The sequence below is a fragment of the Gallinula chloropus genome, assembly GCF_964237585.1.
Source record: "Gallinula chloropus genome assembly, chromosome: 28".
Classification (NCBI taxonomy): Eukaryota; Metazoa; Chordata; class Aves; order Gruiformes; family Rallidae; genus Gallinula; species Gallinula chloropus.
The window spans coordinates 6,123,737-6,140,963 of record NC_140113.1 but is presented as its reverse complement, the minus strand read 5'-3'; the positions used below and the strand labels follow the sequence as shown (position 1 = coordinate 6,140,963).

The 17,227-nt window shown below is 53.9% G+C and overlaps 1 protein-coding gene across 1 annotated transcript; it reads right to left on the bottom strand.

Annotated features, from left to right (window-relative positions):
• Positions 1–313: 313 nt before the first annotated feature.
• GNA11 (G protein subunit alpha 11) lies at positions 314–13,176 on the bottom strand (the record flags this gene model as incomplete). The annotated part of the gene is made up of 7 exons (XM_084276212.1): positions 314–1,352; positions 3,007–3,160; positions 3,881–4,010; positions 4,756–4,884; positions 5,972–6,126; positions 7,730–7,914; positions 13,041–13,176. The coding sequence occupies 7 exons, from the start codon at positions 13,174–13,176 to the stop codon at positions 1,162–1,164; spliced, it is 1,080 nt and encodes a 359-aa protein (XP_084132338.1). The 3' UTR covers positions 314–1,161.
• Positions 13,177–17,227: the final 4,051 nt, after the last annotated feature.

Here is a 17,227-nt window from a genome sequence, read left to right as displayed (position 1 = left end):
ATTCCTCAGTGTGCTTTTGAGATCTGCTGCATAGAGAAGTCACTCAGGTGATGGCATCTCCTACACTCAGAATGTAGTTATTTCTCTCTGCAAATGGAGCCTTGAGCGTCGGGCGTGCGCTCGTGGTGCGGGGAGGACGTGTGGATGTGCACAGAAAGAAATGAAACCAAAGATAAAATAATAATAATAAAATAAAATTAAAAAAAAAAAAGAATAATTACAGTCAGGCACTTCCCCAGGCTCAGCAGCTATTAGCTCCAAGAGCTTCCATCATTCGTAGTCCATGAATAAAATACAGCAACACGTAGCAAACTATGTATAGAACTTCAATAATTTAAAAAAGAAGAAACAAAAATCACAGTCTCCATACCTTTTATAATTGATAAGGAAAAAAAATAACTCAGAACTAAAATATATAAAGAATGGAAAAGTGATGGCTTTTTGTTGGTGGTGTTTTGCCTTTCTCTCTCTCTCTCTTTTTTGCACAAGAGTTGGGGAGCAATCGCTGCTCCCCAACGTTTCATCACAGTGAACCATGGAGCGTGTCCTGGGGAAGGGAAAGAAGGGCTGGGGTGGGCTGGGGGAAGCAAGCAGGATTAGCAAATGACACCAGAGGCACCCTGTAGCACGAGGCCAAGGGACCAGTAGCATTCTGCACTCCCACAGTCCAGTGAATTCACAATCTCGGCTGGAAAGTCGTGGGGGTTTGGGGTGGTTTTTCTCTCTATACCATGGGAATGAAGAGGAGGGGTGAGGGGAGAGGTGGCTAAGCAACAAAGGAAAGCTCAGGATGAGAGAGCCTTAGCTGTTTGGCAAAAAAAAGAAGTAATTCAGAAGTAAGCAAGGTGCTGAAGAAATGAGGCATATCCCCGTTAACTGTGAAATCAAAGCCATTGGTTAACACCAGGAAATCAGCTACTCTGTGGACAGAGACATGAGACTCCAGGGTAACACTGAGCACTTGCCACTCCACAGATCAGACAATTTGCAATCATTACATCATGAAAAATTAAAACTTGGGAGGGGGGGTGTTTTGTTTTGTTTTTCCTGTCATGTTTAAAATTTCTCTCTCTCTCTCTTTTTTTTTTTTTGTTGTTTTTGTTTGTTTTTTGTCTTTTCTTCCCAACGGAGCCTCTCAAGGGGCCAAAGAGCAGAGCAGGGTCAAACCAGGTTGTACTCCTTCAGGTTGAGCTGTAGGATGGTGTCCTTGACGGCGGCGAAGACGAACCGGATGTTCTCTGTGTCTGTGGCACATGTGAAGTGGGAATAGATGATTTTATCGCTGTCTGGGTTCAAATCCACAAACATCTTGAGAATGAACTCGCGGGCTGCCTGAGCATCCCTCTGTGGGCCTGCAGCAAACAAAGAAACCAGTCAATGGCTTTATGCTGAGCCTGACCTGCTGGCTTCAGCCATCAGAACAGCTGCTGAGACACTGTTTCTTGGGGGGGTTACAGAGCTATAAAGAAGCAGGATCGTTTCTTGCCTGGAAGTCCCAGGAGCTGAAGTAAGAAACCAAGTGAGGTTCAATAAAAGCAAGTGTGGAGTCTGGCACCTGGGAAGCAATAACTGCTGGAATCAGGACAGGCTGGGGATGAGCTGCTGGAGAGGAGCTCTGTGGAGAAGGACCTGGGGGTGCTGGTGGGTGACAGGGTGGCCATGAGCCAGCAGTGTGGCCTGGGGGCTGAGAGAGACAATGGGATCCTGGGGGGCATCAGCAGGAGTGTGGGCAGCAGGTCACAGGAGGGGATCCTCCCCCTCTGCTCTGCCCTGCTCAGGCCCCACCTGGAGTGTTGTGTCCAGGTCTGGGCTCCCTGGGACAAAAGGGACAGGGATCTCCTGGAGAGAGTCCAGAGGAGGCTACAGAGATGATAATTGGACTAGATGACCTTTCAAGGTCCCTTCCAACTCCTAATGTTCTGGGATTCTGTGAAAACCTGGATTTTTTTCCAGTATTTAATCCATATGACTGAAAACTCCTCAGAAAAATGCCACCTACTGACACTCAACAGTGTACTGGTGGTATCACGTTCTCCACAGCAAGGATCACCTTCTGAGAGGTGGTACCTTCCACTCCCAAGTGACACAGCATCCAAGAAGGAGCTACCACAAACATCTACATGAAAAAAAGAGGGAGTATATGACACTTCCTGATGTGGTGATCTTATCTCCAGCTGTTCAGGTGGAGAAGATCCGCTCACCAGCCACTCCCAGTGATGTTTCCCACCACTGAGGACATCAGAGTGCTCATGCTTTCTGACAGCAGGGGGCATGAAACTCCACGAGCAGGAGGACAGTTAATAGGCAGCAACTTCATCAGTCAGTTCAAAGAAACAATGGCAAAATGGCAATTCTGCCCTCACCTTGCATTTCTAAAGCCAATAACCAAGTTAATACAGGTGAGCCCAGCAAGGAGTGTGTTACCCGACCTCACTCTCCACTATCTTCATTTCTTTGCAGCCCTGTCTTACCAGCCAACTTTAAATTCACTCAACTGAAGAGCTGGAAATACTATTTTGGGGAAGAAATGTTGTTTCAGATGGGCATTTCTCTGCTTCACAAAGGTATTCATTTCCCACAGCTAGTGAGAATTTCATGCTAGGGGAGATTTTTCAGCACCTGAACTTGGGTGTTTGACAGTGAGTTGCTCAAAACAAGGACTCAAGTCACCTCTCAGCCAGAGGGTTGAAATGCCCAGTACACCAGTGAATTGTCATGGGTTGTATACACAAACAGGGTTGGAAAGTTACAACTTCCACTACCTAGTACTTTGAAGAGCATATTTGGAGGGGGTGGTGGTTCATCTAGGAGAGGTTCATTATTTGATCGTTCAATCAGATTCTAATTATCTACAAACTAAGACATTTTGGTGACATTTTCTCATTCTTTCTTAAATTAAGATGTTTTTCCCCATCTCTAGATAGGAGTTTTCTTTAAAAACAAACAACCCCAAAGCCTCTACCCCTTCTTGTAGATATAGAGCATTCCTCCTTCAAAACCACTCACCATCAAACTCTGGGAAATAGTCAACAAGGTGGGAATATAGGATCTTGTCTTCCAACAGGTCTTTCTTGTTGAGAAAGAGGATAACAGAAGAGTTTTGGAACCATGGATAAGTGATAATGGTTCGAAAGAGAGCTTTACTCTCCTCCATACGGTTCTGGAATGAGAAGAAGCAAGCTGTGTTTTAACAAACAAGCACTGAGATGCCTTCCTGCTACATGTACTCAATGCAGGATCAATCTGATACTAGACACAGAATATTCTGGCCCCAGATAGGTGTTCTGGCTCAAGTTGTACCAGCAAATGGAAAGGAAATGCAAATCTGATGGACTCAAGCTTCATTTAATTGACAAGCCATTCCATTTTATGCTTTCACACCCATGTGAGAGAAGTGGCCACGATACTCTGTGAACACGCTTTTTGTCTGGGAGAAAAGGAGTAATTACAGTTACCTAATGGCATTTATTATTATTTTAATCTATTAGCAAGTGCAAAAATTGAGCACTGCACCTTCCAAGAGCCCAGTCACTATCTATCCAGGCAGCAGTCACAGCACCAAGTAGTTCTGTGCGGGGAGATGCTGGCACACTGCACAGTACCTGCCAGGCACACAGAACTCAGCAATTGCAGAGTATTTCTGTATCACTTGAAGTACAGGTGAGCTGAATGCACTGTGTGTTTTCCATGCTCAGGGACATCATGACCCACTGAGGCTCATGTTCCCTTTGCAACAGGAAGAACTGAAGGCCAAAACCAGCAACACTTGTTAATCCAACTTGGCACCGAGCACTTTGGTACCAACCTCCAAAGGAGCTGGAAAGACATTCCTCCTTTCCTCCCACCCTCCTCCTGCAGAGTTCCCATTCCTTTGGCTTACCTCGTTATCAGATTCCACCAGAACTTGGTCATATTCACTAAGTGCTACTAAAAACATGATGGAAGTCACATTTTCAAAGCAATGGATCCACTTCCTTCGTTCTGATCTTTGGCCTCCTACATCCACCATTCTAAGGGAAAGAAACACACAGAGTATCACCAGAGCTGCTGCATTTCTCCACCCAAACACAAAGGACCAGCACAGGATGAGAACAAATGCAGCCATTCAAATTAATCTGTGCTTGCTAACAGAACCATCAAGTTTACAAAACACCCTGCTCTGGAAATATATCAAACTGAAGAGCCAGCCATGGGCCAGGGATACCAAATTCAAGTCCCAAACAGCAGCGTTACTGTCTCGTGTCACACAGGAGGTGTCTTTCTGCATGAAATGTGGTCTCTTTAAGGAGAAATAAATGGTCAAAGTTGCTTGAGCTAAATAGTCTAAAAAGAAATACATTTCAAGCCAAACAGTGCCCAGAGCAACCTCCCTTCTCCTCCCCTTGGTGGCTTCAGCTACAACAGTTCACCCAGCTGCCTCACAAGCCACCGCTCCAGCCTCGGATGGCAGCAATGCCGTCTCCCACCAGGAGGACATCAGTTCCTGGGAGATGGTTAGTTGGGCTTTGAGCATCACTGATTTAAGTGACAGGCAACACTTCAGAGTGGGGTTTTCCCTACTCAGAGTAAAATGTTACACCATCCCCGTGCCAGGAGCACCTGTCAGCAGATACTTCCCAACCTCACAGCACAAACATCCCCTCAACCCTCTCAAACTAAGGACCTGGACACTCTAAAGCAATCCAGAGCTCATCCTTCCTGAAGCCACATCACCCCTCCCTCAGCTCAGCTGCAACACGAATACACCTGCAGTACCTGAAGATAATATTCTCTAGGTCAAAGGGGTACTCTATGATGCCGGTTGTAGGAACTCTAACCCGTAGCACATCTTGCTGAGTTGGTAGATATCCTGGCGTAGCGATACGATCCACGTCGCTGAGATAGCTGCAGGAAGCACAGGGGAAACAAAGCAGCATAAAACTACCTGAGGCTGCAGCACATAAACACACAGATTTAAACACTGCTATGTTTAGTCCTTCCCTAAGGTAACAGGAGGGTCAGAAGTCACTTGAGCCACTGAAATTGTGAGGTGAAAAAAATAACACAACACATCTTTGGGGAACAGTAACTCACCAGCCAGCCCCTCTGGAGGATGGCTGGATAGGTGGCTGGATAGAGGATAACTTTATCAACTCTGTAAGGAGTGTGGAAGACAGTCTTTACTACAAAGAACCTTTAAGCACAGTGGATGCTTTATGTTTCAGAATCAAGTCTCATCTGAGGTTTTCTGGTTATAAATGAACCTGTCACCAGGCTCAGGGTTTGGGTTTTTTCATAATGAATCCATTAAGCTACACAACCACATCCACCAAAGGCCAAAGGACAGATCTGAAGGGAAAGAGCAACGCTTCTGCTGCCTAAGAGCCAGGACCAACACAGAAGCATAGAATCCTTCTGGTTGGAAAAGATCTTTAAGACCATCAAGACCAACTGTTAAAACAGGCAGCATAAGGCAGAGGCTCCAGCCTCGTGCGTACCCAGATGCAGGTGTGTGAAGAGCTGTCCTTCTCCCCCACCAGAACGTCCTTACCATTGCTAAGTCTACCCCCAAATAAACAGGGAGGTGGTTGAGTCACCATCCCTGGATGTGGTTGAAAAAAGGGTAGATAGCACAGGACAGGAATGGTTGGACTCGATCTTAAAGGTCTTTTCCAACCTTGTGCTTCTGTTTCCCCATCTCCAGCAAAGCTCTTTGCCTTTCCAGAGCCAGATTCACACAAGTTGCCAGTTACTCTCCTACAAGCACCACTCATGTACCTGTGACTTTTATCCCAACACACACAGCCAGCAGACCGTGCAGTGTGCCTGAAACCCCAGCAAGCCTCATCAGCCTCCATGAAAAACACAAAAGCTGCTTCACTCAAACTACGTGGTGAAGTCCCCAGCAGCATCCCTGCCCTCTGAACTCAGCTCCACACCTCAATGGAGAGGTATCATCTGTTAGCCCATCTCCCACTGATCCTATACTTACTATTTAGCTGAATCAGAAAGCTGATATTCTCTTCTCCTGTCATAGCACTCTTGTATTCCAGGGTCGTTCCACAACGTTTTAATTGCACTTACATATGGCTGCTCAAATGTCATGACCTTTTCTACATCCACTTCCCGGATCAGCACTGCATTGGCCTGGAGAGGGACAAGGGGAGAAGAAAGAAGAGGGGGAAAGGGGTGGGTGGTGTGAGGAGCAGGAGGTGCCAGTCACAGGCAGGCAAAACTGTTCTTACAGGAACTAAATCTTTACGTTATGTCTTCAAGGATCCACGTGCTGGTTGTGGATCAGGTTGCTAAGACCAAAGGGACAATGGGTAAACTCTGTATCTAAGACATAGCAGACATTCTCCCAAAGCATCACAAGTTCCTTCACAGAATAAGGGGTAAAACAGCAAGTTCCACCTATCCTTGGATCACCAGGTCTTTTGAAACACAGCAGTTCCCAAGGCAGAGCATTCACTCTGAAGAACCACAGACTGCTCAACTTCTGAGGAGCTTAAATTGCAGCTGGATAACAGAAAAAACAAACACACACAAACCACCACCCAACTGAGCTACGTTCTGAACAGCAATAAAGACACTGCTTCCATGCACTTCGATCACACGCTCTTCGGAGAGAGAAAATAAATATGTCCACCCTACAATCCATAAGCAGAGGCAGGACTAGAGTCATTACAACAGCCTGTGGCATCTGGGAGGTTATTACCCACACCAAAGGGCTTTCTGAAGTCTTTGGTGCACTTGCCACAGGAAGGGGCTTTTGCCTATACCACCCATACCAGGAAAAACAAACCCCAAAGCCAAGGTCTCCATATAATTCTGATTATCTCTATCAAAACACCTCCACAATGCACAGGGCAACACCCAGGCAAGGCAAGCTTCCTCACACCCTGCCTGTTCTCATCACTTACACCACAGAACCTCTCAAAAGACAAAAAAGGCATTCAGATTCAAGAACTCCTGGTGCCCCAGCCAGCCCCTAGAAACGGTTACTTAAACTCAGGTCCGAGTTACTGTGTGACAGAACTGATAAAATACAATTTCACTTCAAAACATTGAGGTATTAAGCATTAAAGATCAAAAACATACTGAAAAAAATAATTTAATTCCCTGGAACACTCTTCCCATCCTCCTTCCCCAAAAGGTAAAATAATTTAGGCTGAAAAACGTAATTTTTAGGCTGAAAAACTTATTCCTGGACTCAAAATCAGTAAGCCAGACTTCAGCCTGAGCCATGTTCCTGTGGAAAACCCTCAAAGAAAGGTTTGGACCTTGGGTCAGTCCCTATCAGAAAACCTGCCAGGTAGCAGGAATAGCGATAGCGACCAGTAGAGGTGTCTTTTGGATCCAGTATGTATTTTGTCAGCTTCCAGTTCAGATGTGAATGGCAATTCATGCAAAGAAAAGCCCCACGTGTTTAACAAAGCTGAATCCTTGAGATGAGTAAGAAGAACACCTCTCCTACACGCTGCATCGTACCCCAATTCCCTGCTCCCACCACTCAGCCTGCAGAGCAGAGCACAAAGCACCCTGAGAAGGTTACTCTACCCCTTACCACAACCAAGTACACAGAGGCAGAAATCAGCAAGACATCATAAAAAGCAGATCTTAAAGCACACGACGTGTATGGGAAAGGGTTCAGGAAGGCAGGAGGACGCAAACAAAGAGGAACTTATGAGTCAAACCCCAGAGTCCCCATTGCCTAAAACCCCCTGGTAAAAAACTGTGAGCAGCTTACCTTGTTCTGTTCATATTTGTACAGAATCTTCAGGGTTTCCATGGCCCTGATCATAGACTGCATGGCAGTGAAGATGTTTTGGTACACCAGCTTGGTGAAGCCTTTTTTGTCCTCTTCAGAGTAGCCTGAGCCATGAATTATACGCATCTGCTTAATGAACGTGCTTTTCCCACTCTCCCCAGTGCCTACAGAACGCAAGAGAGAGAGTCAGGACCCATCCCAAGCCAGGTGTGCTGCAGAAGAAAGCAAGCTAACGCCAATCGCATCACCCCCCAACCTTCCTAGGACTGCACCCAGGTCCACATCACTCCCCATCAGTTTTTTAGCCGCTTTCCAGGATATCAGAAGGCAGCCTGGACGGTGCAGCTCATCCCCACGATGACCCTCACGGCACAGAAGGGAGACATCTTGTCCTTTGCCACAGCCTTCCAAAGCAGCTCGGGTACTTATTCCAAATCTCACGTTACAGCCACTCCCACCGGGCTCTGCGTCAAGAGGCCCCTTGCCCGTCACACCTGACCTGTTCCCAGATACTCCAGTGAGATGCTCCCTACAGCACCAGCCAGAGCGGGCCCGGGCGTGCTCGCCATGTGCTACGTACTGCCAGCTGAGAGGCCAGCCAGCAGTGGGCCAGGGGAAGCTTCTCTGCACGGTAAAGAGCAGATTGGCTTTCGTAGAATCCCAGCCTGGTCTGGGTTGGGAGGGACCCCAAGGGTCACAGAGCTCCAACCCCCTGCCACAGGCAGGGACACCAACCTCCAGCCCTGGAGCTACACAAGGTTGCCCAGGGCCCCAGCCAACCTGGCCTTGGACACCCCCAGGGACGGGGCACCCACCCCCTCTCTGGGCAGCCTGTTCCAGCCCCTCACCACTCTCTCTGCAAAGAGCTTCCCCCCAATATCTCCTCTAACCCTTCCCTCCTCCAGCTTCACTCCATCCCCCTTGTCCTGCCATTATCTCCCCTCTTAACAAGCTGATTCCCCTCCTGTTCCTCTGCTCCCTCCAGGGACTGGGAGGCTGCAGTGAGGTCCCCCCACAGCCTTCTCCTCTCCAGGCTGACACAGCCCAGCTCCCTCAGCCTCTCTCCACAGGGGAGCTGCTCCAGCCCTCTGACTTCCTTTTGCTGAGATCTGGCACAAAACACTCTTTACCTGGCAGAGCACGTGTCTTTTCATGGAAAAGACCCCAAACAGGAGAAAAACCAGCCCTAAAGAAGAACGAGGATCAAGACACTACTTGCTCGTCCATCTGATGTGAACAATCCAGTCGGCGCCTCTGTGCAGTATCACAAACGACCGGGCAAACACCAGGTTTGCTCCTAAGGATGAGGAGAGAACCGTCCCCATGGACAGAGGCCTGTCCAAGGCCGCCGGCAGCCGCTGGACACAGCAGAGTTAAAAATGGCGCCCGGCGGGGAAGGGAGCAGCCCGGTGCCGGCCGCCGTCTGCGCCCTGACGTGATCCCTCACAGGCCGCGGGCTGCTCAGCGACGCTGCCGGATCCTCTCTACGCCGGGTCGCTGCCCTGAGCGGCTGCGCCTCGCAGAAGGTAGGAAGGAGCGAGCACGACGCGCGCCTCTGCCAGGAGAGTCCGGCCCTTCCCACGCCTGCTTCCTGCAGCCCGTCGGGCTGGGCTGGGCCTCCCCCTCCTACGTTTATGGCCCCAGGGAAGTGTCATTTAACACGTGAAGGCCAACGGGTGACACAAAAAGATCACAGAATCCCAGACTGGGCTGGGCTGGGTGGGACCCCAAGGGTCCCAGAGCTCCAACCCCCTGCCTCAGGCAGGGACACCAACCTCCAGGCCTGGAGCTACACAAGGCTGCCCAGGGCCCCATCCAACCTGGTCTTGGACACCCCCAGGGACGGGGCACCCACCCCCTCTCTGGGCAGCCCCTTCCAGCCCCTCACCACTCTCTCTGCAAAGAGCTTCCCCCCAATATCTCCTCTCACCCTTCCCTCCTCCAGCTTCACTCCATCCCCCTTGTCCTGCCATTATCTCCCCTCTGAACAAGCTGATGCCCCTGACTGGTGGGAACGCTCTAACACAGTAAGTGGAAAAGATCATCCTCAGTTAAAGCCCCACACTGTCACACGGCCTCGGGACATTCACCATTCAACTGGTATTACAGAAAGAACCCAGCAACTTCCACTCTGTACCAGGACATTCTGTGGAGGGGACAATACAGGTCCTATATGTGATTAGCAAGCCTCACCCCACAAGCACCAGCCTAAGTGGTGACCCTTCCACCAAGTACTCTCATTCAGTCTCAAATTCACTGGTACACAGAATAAATATCTACATTTTTAATCCAGTTGCCCAGCTGGCTTGACCACCGAGAACAAAACCTAAGTGACAATCCACAGTTAACAAAGGAGGATGCTTGCTTTCTCCTGGCACTAGGGATGGCTGGATCAGGAGAGGATCTCATTCATTCATCACCAGCACTACTCACATTCAGATTTCTCAGTTACTCATGTTTATAGCGCCAGGCTAAAAGGCAAACAAATAAATATGCTGAAATAAAAGCAGCAGGCACATAACTAGGAGCAGTGTGTTTAAAATAAACAAGCTCTCCCCATCTCCAACAACTGACAGAAATTATGTCAGTGTAGTTAGATATTAACATCATAAACATGCAGAAAACTCTCCCCATCTCAAACAGAAAGCTACACCGTAAATGGGGTGGGGTGGGGGGATTGGAAACTGAAATCTTTTGTGGTTTCTCTCACTGTGGTGAGAAATACTTCCTCGTCCTTTACCACAGCAACCAACACTGAGAGAAGAAAAAAAGTAAAAGTGGTGCTTCAAAGCATTCCAACACCAAAAACAGGAGAGAAACCTCAGCCCCAGCATTCACTGACTGCAGACATTCGGAGGCCAAACGCAGCCACTTCACCATCACTCCTCGCTCGGTTGGCTGCTTGTTTTGTTTTGGGGGGTGGTGAAGGGAGAGGGGTGTTTTGGGGTGATCTGCAGGTTGGGTTTTGTTGTTGCTGGGTTTTGGGGTGGTTTTGGTTTGGATTTTTTTTTTTTAAAGGTCTCTCTTGCTTGTACCTATCCACCAGAACAGCACTACAGGAGAACATTAGGAGCTCTCCCACATTAACAGCACAAATCCCTTTTTAAACATGACAATGGGGAGACAAGGAGATAACCTGAATTCACCATTTCTTCCTGCCAACACCTGAAAGCAGCAGAGTTTACAATAAGTTGCTAATTGTAAACGCCTGGCTCTCTCACAGTATCGCAGGCTCAATCACAAGTGATTTTTGTATCAGATATCCTCCCCCCTCCCCACCCAGTAAAAAGACAAACGGCTGCCTTATGCCAGAGGGCAACGTCCAATACCTTGAAAAGAAATTTCTTGATTGGCACTGTTATTCTTCACCCCGATTTTCTCTTCTAGGCTTCAGCAAACTAATATATCGTTACGGGATGTAGGGACAAGAAGCCTCAGCAGAGTTTCTACAAGAGAGAAACTCCCTCCACACACATCCTCTTCTCAAAACTGTGGGGATTTGGGAAAGCCCTCTCCCTCACACAACCAGTAATATTTGTGAAGGGAAGGACTGCTCGTAACAGGAGCAAAACAGAACAAATCCCTGCAAGCAGCAGTTACGTCAAGGAGAGAGAACAGACGTTACCTGGCACAGCTTAAGGTGGGCAGCGTGCGACGCTGTAGCCAGTGAAGAGCATCTAACAACCCCCCCCCAAAGCCAGGAGTGCTGCTTACCCAATATTAACCTGTTCATATAGATTTGTTTTGATCTGATGCTGAATCTTCCTTAGCTGCATCTTTCAGGAAAGCAGAAAGGGTTCTCGAGCAATCTGAATTATTTCAAAAGTGGAATCTTTAGATCCAGTGGGATCTTCTTAACCCAGATCTACCCTATAGTGCCAACCTATTTTGAAGCAGTCGCTTCCGTGGGACTGCTTTAAGGAAGCGTGAGGATGAGACACGAGCTTCCTAGCCTACAAAACCCCTCGCAGGGCATCTTCAAAGAGCACCCATGGCAAGCCGGTGATTTTCCCTTTCACCTGAACAACAGCAACATGCTCATCGTGGCGGATTCGTGGTGAGAAGGAAAGCCCTGCCCTTCACTTCACAATTCCCACCGTGCAACAGCGTCAGAGACCTACAAAGGACCGGGCAGGCTCGGCCTCACCTCACTCGCATGAAGTTTCACGTTTGTTTTCATGAGGAGCAGCCTCACCTGTGCCCCACAGCTCACCACCGCCCCACAGACCCCAGCGAGCCAGCTCAACCCACCACACCTGCCTCGCATTTCGGCCCCAGCAGCGCCGGGAGGCCCCAGGCAGGACGGACGGACGGACACACACACCGGCAAGGCCGAGCCACAGCCCCCAGGAAAACCCCAGCAAGTTTGAACCCGCGGCCTACCCAGCCACAAACACCCAGCCCCGAGCTGAAGGAGGATGCAAATGCCCGAAATCTTCGCCGCCTGCTCTCTGCGAGCGATTACCCGCGTCCCTACGAGCCCGAGATAAGCGGAGAATAGCGACCCATCTGCATAACCACAGCAAACGCTGCCACCGCTTCCATCCCAACACCTCCAGCCTTATCGCGGCCCGGGCGGTCTCTGCCTCTGAAGGCAGCGACACACACTGAAGCCATTTCCGCATCGGGCACACGGCTCCTTCGCGCCGCTTCGCCTCCCGCCGCACTCGCCTCACCGAGCCCCTCAGGGCGGCCCGGGGCCGCGCAAAGCGGGCGAGGAGCTGGAGAACGGCTTCTCCCCCCACCCCCCCCTCCCTCCACCCCCTTCCAAGGCCCCAAGTTCACCGACAAACCCCGAAAAGCCGCGGAGCGCCCGGGCGGGCTCCCAGACGCCGAGCCCAGGCCCCGCACGCCCCGCCAGGCGTTTCCTGCGGGACGGGTCGCAGGCGGGCGGCTGCGTTCGGAGCCGGGAGCCGCAGCCCCGCCGCTCCCGCCTGTGTCAAAGCCCGTTCTGACAGAGAACGCATCGCAAGGGGAAAGGAGAGGAGAGGAAGAAAAAAAACCCCCAAAGCAAACAAAGGGCGGCCAATGAGGCGGCCAGCCCCGGCACCGACAGGAAGGCCGCCCCGAGCGCAGGGCTCCGAGGCGGGGAGCGCTCGTGGCTCCCGCCGCTTCCCCCGCACCACACCCGCGCTCCCTGCCACAGCCCGGGCGCGGCGGGGCCGCGCAGCCAACCCGGACCTGTCAAGCCCCGCGGCAGTCTCGAACCCGCGGCCCCCGGAGGGGCGGGCAAGGCCCTGCGGCGGCAGCGGCGGCCCCGCGGGCCGGGCCGGGCCCCGGCGCTGCTCACCCAGCAGCAGCAGCTTCAGCTCTCGGCGGGCGTCGCGCTTGTCCCTCCGCAGCTGCTTCTCGATCTCGGCGTTGATGCGCTTCGACTCCTTCACCTCGTCGCTCAGGCAACAGGCCATCATGGACTCCAGAGTCATGGTCGCGCCGCGGCCGGGACGCCCCCGCCCACCCCCCACCCCCCCCCGGCACCGACCACCGTCCTCCGCACGGCCGGGAGCCCGGCCCGGCCCCGCGCCCCCTCCTTCCCTTCCCTTCCCTCCCCACCCCACCCTCCCTCCCTCCGCGGCGCCGGCCCGGCCCCGGCCTCGGCCCCGACTCCTGCGGCCGGGCCTAGCGCCGCCGCCGCCCCCCTCAGCGCGCTGCCCTCGCCCGACTGCGCCGCCCGCCGCTCCCTCCTCACACAGCCCCGAGCAGCCAGCGACGAGCCGGCGCAACCCAACCCGCTGCCGCCGAAAACAAGCGCTGACTGACAGGCGCCGGCGCCAGTGGGCGAGCGCTGCGCGCGGCGGGGCGGGGCGGGGCCGGTGGGGCGGGGCGCCGCGGCCAACCGGAGCGCAGGTTTGGTTGGCCGGTCGGGGCGAAGCGGAGGGAGGGGGGGGGAAGAGGAGGAAGGAGGGTGCTCGGACGCGCGTACCCAGAGCGGGGCGGGGCCGCCGGGCATTGTGGGACGGTGGCGGACCCGGGGCTGGCGCGGGGGCGGGGCCGGGGCGGCGGGGCCTCGTGGCGCGGCGCTGCCCCCCCCAGCCCCCCACCCCCTCACCCCATCCCGCCCCCCCGCCCCGGGCCTGGCGCTGCCGGGGCCGCGCTGGCCGGTTCGGGCATTGCGGCGCTTCCCGGGGCCCTCCCGCCCGCCGTCCGGGCCTGGCCCTGCTCGGGGGCGGGCCCGCCTCAGCCCCGGGCCCCGCGGCCCCAGCCGGCCCGGCCTCCCTCCGCCGCCCACGGCTGCGGCAAGTCCTGGATGCGGCGGAGGCGAGACGGCAGGGCCGGCCCAGCGCTGCCCCCCGGCACCGGCTGCCGCCGCCCGGCCGCGCCCCCGCGGCTGGAGTCGGGGCGCCGCCGCCGAGGCGCCCCCGGCCCTGCAGCGCTGCGGGCGGGGCTCCCCTCAGCCCCCCTGCAGCAGGTACCCAGCCCCCGGCCCGATGTGCCGCAGCCCCAGGTTCGTGGTCGCGCCGCCCGGGGAGCCTTGTCGTGCTGTGCGGCCCCGCAGCACCCTGGGCCCCGCACACCTGCCCCTCGCCCGTCCCGTGGCCGCACACCCGTGGCTCTGCCCGGCAGGGCTGCCGGGGGCCTCTGGCTCCACCTGTGGAGGCGGTTTCCCCATCACAGGCCATCCCTGAACCCTCTAGAAGAGGGGCAGGGGCACAGACCAGGTCCCAGTCACCCCTGGGCTGCTCTCTTCGGGCATTAACACTGGCAGGGACTGGGAACAGGTGCCAGGCAGCCCCAGGCAGCCCCAGCAGGAGCAAAGAGAGAACTCTGGAAATTAAGAAGATTCTCTTACTCCACGGCCACGCAGCACAGGATGCTGTCAAAATGGACATGCTGCAGCTCCCACCTTCCTGTCAGCTGGATGCAGGGACTCCAGCAGTTACCCCACCTACTCTGACTTAGCAGGCTGCCCTCCATCCCGGCCCTATAGACCTGTAAGTGTGTTAACACTGCCTCTTGTCTCAAATCTCATCTCCCAGAAGGAGGGGAGCAGGCAAAGCAAGACCTCTGCATATTCCACATGGTGAGGTAAACACACACTTTCCAAAGAAGTCTCTCCCTCCCCTCCTCTCCCCCAAGCTTGTAGTGGTTTCTCTTGCTCCATCTGGTGTTTCTTTGTCTCATTTCCCTAACCCCTCAAATTTACTCTTGTTCTTTTTGCAGGTGCTTCTTCTGCTGGTGGTTTTGGAGTCCTCCTGGGCACCCTGCTCCAACGCTGCCTGCCCTTTCTGCCTGCCTGCAGCGTGTTCCTACACCTCCTCAGCTGGGGTCACCTTTCCTAGTCTGGCCTGCCTGGAGGAGTGTGTGTATCCAGCCTTTTTCAAGGTCCAAAAAAGCATGACAGAGGGTTACACCCCTGTCTTCTTTGTTACCTGCCTGGCTTGTGCTGTGGCTTGCCAGTCCCCACCTCATGGCAGTCTGGCTGAGACAGAAACATGAGAGATTCACAAACAACAGGTTCTGTCTTCTGCTTAAATTCCACCTGCTGCTCTCATAGCTGTGCTATTCCCATCAGCTCCTGGCCTCAAAAGACAATTCCAACTCTTTCTTTTTTAGGGCTCCCTCCATAGTTTGGCCTTTCACAGCATTGATTCTCCTTCCCATTCTTGTGTTTTATCTTCTCCTCTTACTCCTGTACTCACAGTGAAGGAGATGTGCTGAAAATTGTTCCACAAACAGAGCTGCCTGGGCATCCAGAGTCCAAGTCTGGGCTGCTCAGCCCTTTGGAACTCTTATCTACAGAAGGTGCTTATGGAGGCCGGAAGACTAAAGTTCCTACAGTGCCTGCAGCGCTGCTCTGGCTTCAGGCAAGTCACCTCTTTGCATGTCCTCAGGCTGTGGGTGCAAGACAGACACCATCTGGGACCGGGCTAAAGAGCTCCTAGCTGGGATGGCTCGGTTGCTGTGGACCAAGAGGTGCCACATGCTGGAGGCTGAGGCTGTCCTTTGGTTACCTTTCCCTGGGCAGGATCCAAACCTAAAGGATCCCAATGAAACATTCACAGCTTTCCAAAAGAGGAGGAGTAACAAAATGTGCACCCATCCTCTGGACTGCTTGTTTGGCTCTGGCTGACAGGCCAGATGATGAATACTGACCCAGCGACGGATGTAAGGATGACCGAAGTGCTGGTCTCCAGCAGCAATAGTCTGTCTGCTCCTTCCCCTTCCACCCTAACAGAAAACTCGTGGTGCTTGGAGAACTCATCTAGAGAGCAGGAGACCTGGGATTTCCCTCAGCTCCCTCACCATCGTGCTGTGCAATTCCCCAAGCCCACCCCTCCCATTTCCCAGCCCTCCCCATGCTTCTGGGGCTGTGGTCTCATGTTCATCTCCCCTCACACTTCCCTCGCAGCCTCTCACCGCTGCTGCTGCCAGGAGATGTCCCTGACTTCCAGGCACCCTCCCCAGTGCCCTGCTGCTGCAACCCTCACCAGTACTACCTGCTCCCATCAGTTCCTGCCATCCTCTCCTCTTTTCCAGCAGGTTGGCAAGGGGTGGGGGAGCGTGGGGTACGTGTGATCCTTGTGGGTTTTGGGGCTTCCCACGTTGTGCATAAAGGACTTAATTAAGCAGCATGTCCCACAGAGCTGATCCTGGACGTGTCAGGCTGCTTCAGAGTGACCAACGCTCCCGTCCCACATTCGGGGAGGGGTAATACCCAGCACAACACCAGCCTCTGTTCATTTATAGAGGGAGATCCCAGCCCTTGTGAAGGGCGTTGAGGCCCATCAGGACCCAAACACACCTTGCTGGGTAACACAGCAAACACTTCAAAGTCCCTTTCTCTGTTCCAGCCTCGTTCCTTGGGTGGTTTTGAGCTCCAGGTGCTGGAGAGCAGAGGGGAGCAGGGACACAGCCCAGCTGCCTTTTGCTGCAGCTGCTTCATCAACAACTTAATTGAGGAAATTTTTCATCGCCTTAAAAATAAAACAAACCCAACCCCACCCCAAGCCCCTTAACAAGCAGCTGATGGGAGAGAAGCTGCTGTGGTCCCCACACGAGCATCGCTCCATCAGCACCCGGCCCTTCTCCCGGGCATCCCCCAGCACAGGTGCCGGTGACCGGGCCCGTTGGCTGCCGCGAAGCCCCACGGGGACCGGCGAGGAGCGGGGTGGTCCCGGGGACTCTCCTCCCCCGCTGCCGGGCCGCGGGTCCCGGCCCCGCCCGCTGCCCGGGGCCGCGCTCGGCAGAGGGCAGCAGCGGAGCGGAGCGGGAGCCGGAGCCGGTGGAAAGGCCGGAGCTGGGCGGCCCCGCACCGCCCCCAGCTCCGCCCGCCCTTCGCCCGGCTGCCTCCGAAGCGTGGAAGGGCTGGAGGCGGGAGGGCGGCGGGAGCATCCGCACCGACCGCATCCCGGGCGCCCGGTGCCCCGGCCAGACGCCGCCCGCTGCTCTGCGGGAACGGGCCCCCTGTGCGGGACCCCCTGAGCCAGCCGTGTGCTCACACCCGGCTCAGCCCTGCGGAGCCCCCTCCCAGCCAGC